This window comes from Micromesistius poutassou, assembly GCF_964030765.1.
Source record: "Micromesistius poutassou genome assembly, contig: SCAFFOLD_1836, whole genome shotgun sequence".
NCBI lineage: Eukaryota > Metazoa > Chordata > Actinopteri > Gadiformes > Gadidae > Micromesistius > Micromesistius poutassou.
In genome coordinates, this window is record NW_028177260.1 from 1 (window position 1) to 8710 (window position 8710).

Consider the following 8710-nt stretch of genomic DNA (forward strand, 5'->3'; position numbering starts at 1 on the left):
ACGAATCCATTAGAGAGACAGAGAGAGCAAATGCATTACCCCCCCCCCCCCCCACACACACACACACACACACACGCACACACACACACACACACACACACACACACACACACACACACACACACACATGCATCCTCTTGACTTAAATGCATACCTCGTTCTGTCGTCTCAGTTACAGGGACAGGACTATCGCATGCTCCCCTATTCAACCCAATGTTGCACGCCCAGTAAGAGAGCCTGCAGGATGGTTATCCTGCAGGCATATACAAAATATACTGTGTGTGTGTGTGTGTGTGTGTGTGTGTGTGTGTGTGTGTCAAGACACACTAATGGACAAACCATGAGGTTAATGAAACAGGTTTTTGGGCTTAACATTCATGTTTAACCGAATGTCGTTGTGTATGCATGAGCAGGTCGGGTGTGTATGCTTGTGTGTGTGTGTGTGTGTGTGTGTGTGTGTGTGTGTGTGTGTGTGTGCGTGTGTGCGTGTGTGCGATTGCGTACGAGTCTGGTCTTCAATTTGCCACCCATTATGTACTGCCCCGTGCCTTAATCATGGAGCACCTTCTTCTGACTTCATGCCCAGAAACAAACCTCTGTTACTCACCTCTGTCTGCCTGCCTGGTGCATCAAACAGTCCTAATCCTCCCCTCCTGCCCCACCCTGCCCCCCCCCCCCCACCCCCTCCCCCCCCCCCCCACACAGCCCCGTCGGTGGCTCCCCAGTCCATCAGCGTGGCCGCCTCGTCTCCTAACATGCTGGAGCTGACCTGGGACACACCCCCCCCGGAGACGCAGAATGGACTCATCCAGGGATACAAGGTGACACGCTGCACACTGACAGACCGCACGCGCACGCACACACGCACGCACGCACACACACACACAACGCAGAGCCAGTCAGTCAGAGTCAGTCAGGCAATGAATCAGTAAAGGGGTCCAACGGCACTCCTTGGTGACCCCCCCCCTCCTCCCCCCCCCCCCGCCCCTCTCCGTCACACCCTTAAACCCTCGCCTGTCTGAGCCTGGGAACTTCAAACACAGGGTTATCTGTCCCGCTGTACACGCATTGATGAGCTGTGAGGAGGGAGGAGGAGGGGAGGGGAGGGGAGGGGGAGGGAGGCTGGGTTGGGGGGAGGGTCGGGGGGGGGGGGGGGGAGGTCTGGGTTGTGCTGGGGTGAGGCGACTGAAGGAAGCACAGTGCAGCATCGGCAGAAGGAGGAGGAGGAGGAAGGGGGGGGGAACGGTGGGGCAGCCTGAGCCGTGCAGAATCCTGATCAGACGGGAAGGGGTAAACGGGCGGGGTGAGTAGTTTAACTCCCAGGGAGGGGGGGGGGGCGAGATCTGTAGGAGGAGTTTGGCGGTGAGGCGTGAGATGTGTGTGTGTGTGTGTGAGAGAGAGGTGAGGCGCAGAGGTAAAGGAGGAACCTCTAATGAATGTAAAGGCGCCGGCAGCCCTTCACCCAACTCCCCGTGTCGGGTGGATGTAAAGTTCACCTTAAGCCCCGCCCCGGGTGTTTTGACGAGCAGCCAGAAGGCTGGGACGCTCCCCAACCGACCGGCAGATCCCGCTCTGTTCACAAGCCGGGAGCGCTCCCTCGAACCCGGGGCGGGGGGTATAAAGGATGGAAAACAATTGTTTTTGATCGCATCCTTCTGGGGGCGTCCTGAAGATGATCTCCTCAGGATAATGGCTGCTGAAGGGGACGCGGTGGTTCTCCTGGGCGATCAGAGTAATACCAGAGAGGGTGATGGGCTCCCAGCGTGTGCACCTCAAGTGGGGCCCTCGTTCGCACCGTGCTTTCATCTTTTCACAACATGAGATTGGACTATTAAGCTCTGTGTAAGGTATAACAAGAACCCCATTTTGAAGTTCAAGTTCAGACACTTTGAGATACGAGGGCTAAGAGGTTTTAGGAAGGAAAGGTGTGGGGGGGATGGGGATGTTATCCCCATGGTAACGACCCATGGCAACTTTGGGATAAAAAAAAAAATGTAAGCTTGTACCGTCGTTGGGTGTATGAGCGTCATAATTAGTGAAGTTGTTAACGAAATACGCCACAAACTGTGGCTAGTTTAACTAGCAAGTGTCCGAGAAGCTGAACCCTCTCCCGGACACCTGCCATGGTCATCATGAGCTGCTTCCCAGGAGGAGTTCCACACGTCCACACATCGCGGAATTATACTCAAGTATCCGAGGAGCTTAACCCTCTTGGGCTCGGCCATCGACGGCAGCCACCGCCCAGACCGCGCGCCAACAAATCCACACACACTTTGCGGCCGGTGTCCCTTGGTTGCGGCGAAAAAGAATGCCATCTGCGTTCGGAAACAGACTAGAACGTTCCAAGCGTGGTTGGCAGAGACAGGCAAAAACAGGATTTAACACCTGTTTTCTCAAAGTCACAGTCTTATATGGTGGCAGTGATAAAAACGGCATAGATTACCACTGCTTTTACCTTTAAAACAAATATAAAAACGATTTGTGGTTCGTCTTCCCCTTTAAATTGCATTTCCTGAAGTTCAATCCACGGAGATACCACCGGTATCACTAACTGACACCGCTGTCCCTGTGAGGCGGTTCGCACCGGTGTCAGGGAGGGCCAGAGCGCGGTACGCTACCACACGCAGGTGCTTTGCGCTGAACACCACGTAATGCGTCAGCATGCTGAGCCCTCTGGCTGGCACGCCTCTGGTCGCGGACAAACACAGCTCAGATCTCCAGGTCCTTCCTCGTGTTACCTTCATGTATTATCTATCGTCACACAACTGTGTAACGTACACAGTTAGACGAATAATACTCTTAAATAAGTAAATAAATAAGGAAAGTATTTATACGGCACCTTTTTCACAGACGAAAGTCAGAGAGCGCTTTAGAACAATAGTTCTAAAATAGAACAAAAGCACAAATAGATAACATGTTTTGATCACGTCTTTTTGTTTTTTTTCACATTGTGTAAAGGTACAGGAGACATTATTTGAGTTGAGTGGCATTGAGTTGACACAAGAAAAACTAAAGAAATAGACAATAGGTAAAACGTGACATACATAGCATACATATACGTATAAAACCCTGAAGTGTAATTCGCAGTGAAAGTGTAATTGAATCACTATTTAAAGAATAGGGGCAAAGCACTTTCAGGGGGTGTTTACTGTGACCTTTGCACTGAAGACTCAGTGACACAAGGATAGCATCTTGTCTGACGGAGGAGCGATGAGCGGTGGTCGTTGATGTATGATCGCTTAAAGGGGACTAGGTGTAGGATATTTACAATGTTGATTTCTTTTGTTGACACTATTGATTTCATTTAAGTGTGTGGTAGAATAAGAGGGCAGGGAAACAACAGGTCTGACAGTGGAGAGGTGTACTCTAGTGCAGACACAAAGCCCTCCAACCCCCCCTTCCCCAATCAGGTTGTTATTCACTTATAAAAAGAATCCGAACAGACTATGGGCTGATTTCTGTTATTATGAAAAAGGAAGAAATTGACGTCTAAGCACGGATAATGCAAAGTTTTTTCCCAACTTTTTAATTAGTAAGTTGACATATAATTATAAATAACCTTGGTATTGGATTGTTATTGTCTCAGCCCACAGAGATCGTGATCCTGTGCTCTGAATGCACAAGCTCCAACAGGCTGTAGTCCACTTTGCAGCCAAAGGGGCCACAAAGGGGCTAATGACAAGGGATTTCTGATGCTTTCACATAGTACCTTTAACTAGCGTTGCCCTTTCGGTTCCTCCAATATTATTCACAGGGCTCCAGCCAGAATATGCCCCGTCTTACAAAGCTTGACCCCAGTGATCGATAGTCCACGACCTGACTGTACAGCGATATCGAGCCAGGGGGAAACTCGGGGCATTGCCTAAACCCATCTGATGGCCGCAGCTACAGTGGCAACTACACTTCTGTTGATTTCCCTTTTTTAATATGTTCAACGATGGATCCTCTTCATTTGCTCATCCTCCGTACAATTAACTGTTGTCTATTTCTCAAGGATATGCATTTGATCTGACTGCCGTCGTAGGAATCTGCCGTTAAATGATCAGCCACAGCACTCATTATCCAATGATTGCCTTCTCCTTCAATGCAATGTTGAAGGAGCAATTAGGCCTTCGCCACCAAGTCCCATGATTAAATATATATATATATATAAGCGGCATCTATAATGCGCTCCTATGTGACCCACCATCAGCAAGGAGATTATTTTTCAAATGAAACTCTGCGCTGATCTCTGCAGGTACCCCCGGCACACTGTAACACGCACTCTGCGCGGCTTTGTTGTCAATCACAGCCCTTGCGCCGAGCCGGGGCTGTGATCTCAAATTGTAATCGGTTCCAGGCTGCTCTCTCCGTCTCCCATCGCGCGGCGGAGCAGTCAACGCGCTGCACCGCCGCGCCGCTGTTTTAATGAAGCGTCCTCTGGAGGAGTACATTTGTCTTTTAAACGGATCTAGACAGGGACGGGGCAGCGGCGGGAGACAGATAGAGACGGGGGCCACTAAGGAAACAGATGGAAGGAGGAGAAGGGGGACAGGAGGACAGGGGGGGAGGATGGAGAGGACGAGGAAGAGCACGGTTCTTTTACTTTTCTTTTGGACAGTGTCATCGACCACTGTTAGGCCAAGTTTGTGAGCGGAAAAAGTTGGGAAGCAGATATTTTTGCCAGGAGCAAGAGGACACTGCAGAAAAAAAAACAGAAGGGAACAGAATGTGGTCACTGCGGTTCTTCGGGCTGTTTGTTTAATGACCCGAGGTGCCCTGAGACCGGTTCAGACCGGACACAATCGTTCAGGTGTTGATGGTGAGCGGTCGCAGGCGACGCGTTGACTTTAGCGTACCGCCACACACTTTGCCCATCCATGCCCAATGCAGTGCTTTGATTTCCCTGATTTTGTCACAAACCTACCACTTTTGTCCGTGTGCGAAATCACTCCAAGGGCCCTCTCTTGCACCCGGCGCAATTGACTTTCTACACCGACGCATGTATCGTTGCTAGTTTGCACCCGGCGCAAAGCAGATTTTCCCCCGCAGCAAACAGGCGCCACTACACTTAGCACTACACTTGTGCCTGGAGAGGCGTGCCGGCGAAAAGCAGAGGCGTGTTCCGGCGCAAATGATACTTGGTGCATTTTAGTGATCTAAAAATTGCGCCAATGCAATTACGCAGATAGCGCAGTTGGTGTTGCTATTTTGACGTGCCATGGCAGGTCGGAACTGCAACCTACGCTTACACACATGTAGGCTATACACAGCACAAGCATGCAAACGATTAGACTGATTTAAATATTATGATGTCAAAGATTGTTCATATGTGTGAAACTGCATAGAAATAGCATGTGGATTGTGGAAACATTTATTTTCCATAGGGCTGCATGAATGAACATGAATGAAGTATAGTAGGCTATGCCATGCGTTAAAAATAATAATAATAACAATAATAAACTCGAGCAAAGTATATTCCAGCCTTCCAAAACAAAATCTTGTTTTAGGGTAAATGGTTGGTTAAATGATTTGGGATTTGTTGGCGATTAAAAAGTTTTGATTGAATATAACTGAGAGTGCTGTCCTTGCTTTCTTAAAATATTATTATGACCCGGGGGATTCAGCACCCAGTTTAAGTTATAAAGAAGTCTTAGTGTGAGCTTGTTACTTCCTAAATTAATGATTTGGGAAAGAACAGCTGATACAGCGGTAAATTCCACTTTTAAATAAATGCATCTGCAAACACCGTACAGCAACATATGCTCTTGACACAGACATTGTGTACAAGCCCATAACTTTTAGGATTGATGATTATTATTAAACATGAGAAAACATCGTTTTACCGCGAGTGAGTGTTTAAAATAATGAATGCGGGAGATGCTTCGCACGTGTGTGTGCGCGCCCACATCTGTTTAAACACACGCAAACTAAACACGTAATGCATAATGCAGTCCATGGCGATGTATATTAACGGGGGGACACATGCATATTATGAAGACAAGTCGATAATGATAATGTATACAATAATGGTAACAAACGATGTTTGTTAATGTATTGCTGCATATCATTAAATAGACACACAGTTGCGGCCACAGGACCGCATATCATATACTGTATGTGTTAAGTCGTCTTTGCCGCAATTTACATGAAGACTCAGTGTTTCTGAAGTTGAACGAAGTTGAAGAAAACGCTATTTCATGTGTGAATTAGGCCTATTATTTGGCCATAAACTACACACACAGTACACACACATCAGTCAAGTCCAAACAGGGACATCACTGCCGGGTTGAGACTAGGGCTTTGACTCCGAACTTTGTTATTCGAATATAATTAGAATATAAAAAAAATTAGAATATTCAAACGAATATTAGGCTGCCCTTAATATTCAAAGCTTTTATGGGAATTATTTTTGGTAAACAGGACGTAGACTGACTCATTTCATGGATTCCTGTGAGACAGGTTGCCTTAATTACATCTGTCGCATATGTCAGGTGAAAACTAAATGTCAAGGAAAAGAGGCGGTGGGTGCAAAAATTATTATTTTGATCGCTAATTAAGTTCACTCGTTGCTTATAATGGTTTATTCGTTTCCCAGTATAATTTCCTTAATTTAGAAGACAGTTTTGTTCATTTTTGAAAGTCAAAAGTTTTTGAAATTATTGGAAGTGAGTCCAGCTGACCTTGCCTGCTGTACCCACGGCCCAAAATAAAGAACAGCCGAGACAATATCCTTAATTCAAACATGCCGTTTCATTTGGCCTCAATTGGCTATGGATGCAAACTTGGAATGAACATGCGCAACGGGGATTTCTAAAGGTTACTGTACAGTGGCGGAGACTGCAGGAGCTGAAACATCACTACAGTAGAGCTAAGAAGGTTCTACGAGTGCTTCAGACCAACCATACCAACGAACGACGTACGAAAGAGATTCGTAGCAAAGAACGTTTCGGGAAACACGCAAAATGTTAAGGTAGAACTTAAAGAAGAGGTTACGAATACCAGCACTTTTGCGCATGGTAAGATTATGTGTGCGGTGCAGCAACTTTTTTTATGAGATAGAGAGACCCCCTTAAAGATGAAAAGATAATTCAAACCCTTCGCCGGCAATTTAGCCTACTATCGAGTTCACTCACCGTGTGCCTCTCCATCAATCAGCATATTTTTAGGCTTCAGTGAACTATGCTATTGCTTTTATAAATAAATAAACAGTTAGGCGCGGCGTGATAGGGAACTCTGCAAACTGATTGGACACGTCATGGCAGTTATGCATATGCCCATTACACAACAGTTAGGAACCAATCAGACCGCTTGATTTAAGCCACCCGTTTTATAATAATAAATATTTGAAAATATTAGAATATCAATATCAATAAACAAACAAACTTCAAAGATGATTTTTGGGGCAAAAGTAAAAAGCCCTTAGTCGAGACCCAAGTGAGTCGAGACCGCTGCGTCACCAGTGCTTCCTCTTGTCTCCGCAGATCCACTACTGGGAGCGGGAGCGGCAGAACGAGACGGACAAGGTGACGGTGGTCTTTGTGCCCGACACGGGCGCGCGCCTGGCCAACCTCAGCAGCTACACGCACTACATGCTGACGCTGACCGCCTTCAACACGGCCGGCGACGGCCCCCCCAGCGAGCCGCGCGGGGCCCGGACCCAGCAGTCCGGTAGGTCAAAGGTCAACGCTTAAAAGTGTTAAGGATGAGCCGTTTTTTTTTCGACGGGGGGGTGGGGGGTAGCCAGGTCGTGTCTCGAGCCTTGACGGTCTCTCTCTCTCTCTCTCTCTCTCGCTCTCTCTCTCTCTCTCTCTCTCTCTCGCTCTCTCTCTCTCCGTGGGCAGCTCCCAGCCCGCCGGCGTTCCTGAACTTCTCGGAGGTGTCGGGGAACAGCCTCAACGTGTCGTGGGGGCTCCGTCCTCCCCCAACGGACAGCTGGAGGGCTACAAGGTGGTGTACCAGCCCATCACGCCCGTGCAGGGTGAGTGCACACAACGCGGTCGCACACGCACACACTCCCACACTCCCACACTCCACACTCCCCTCGCGTACACGTACAAAGACACGCACACGGCCATCCGCTGCCTGAGAAGTTTGAGGACAGTTTTGTCCTTCCCTGTGTGTGTGTGTGTGTGTGTGTGTGTGTGTGTGTCTGTGTCTGTGTCTGTGCCTGTGTGCGTGCGTCTGTGCACCTGCATATCTGTGTGTGATTGCATGTGTGTGATTGCGTGTGTGTGTGTGTGTAAAAAGTGTGCATATCTGGGTGTGTGCGTGTGTGGGAATGTCTGTGTATCTGTGTGTGTCTATGTTTCTGTGTGTGTGTGTGTGTCTATTTAACTGTTTCTGTCTGTGTGTCTTTATATCTGTGTGTGTGTGTGTGTGTGTGTGTGTGTGTGTGTGTGTGTGTGTGTGTGTGTCTACTTAACTGTTTCTCTCTGTGTGTCTTTGTATCTGTGTCTGTGTGTGTGTGTGTGTGTCTACTTAACTGTTTCTCTCTGTGTGTCTTTATATCTGTGTGTGTGTGTGTGTGTGTGTGTGTGTGTCCAGGGGTGAGTAAGGTGGTGACGGTGGAGGTGAAGGGCAGCTGGCAGCGCTGGCTGAGGGTGCAGGACCTGACCAGGGGGGTGACCTACGCCTTCAGCGTCCAGGCCCGCACCGTGGCCCTGGGGCCCCCGCTGCAGGCCAACATCTCCGCCCAGCCGCTGCAGGGTAGGTCCTCGGCTGTGTGTGT

General features: G+C 48.5%; 1 protein-coding gene across 1 annotated transcript; it reads left to right on the forward strand.

The window, feature by feature from the left end:
- Positions 1-723: 723 nt before the first annotated feature.
- Positions 724-8683, forward strand: LOC311376626 (protein sidekick-1-like). The gene is made up of 4 exons (XM_084491146.1): positions 724-821; positions 7464-7650; positions 7824-7960; positions 8527-8683. Exons 1-4 carry the CDS (start codon positions 756-758, stop codon positions 8530-8532), a joined length of 396 nt encoding a protein of 131 aa, XP_084347272.1. The 5' UTR covers positions 724-755; the 3' UTR covers positions 8533-8683.
- Positions 8684-8710: the final 27 nt, after the last annotated feature.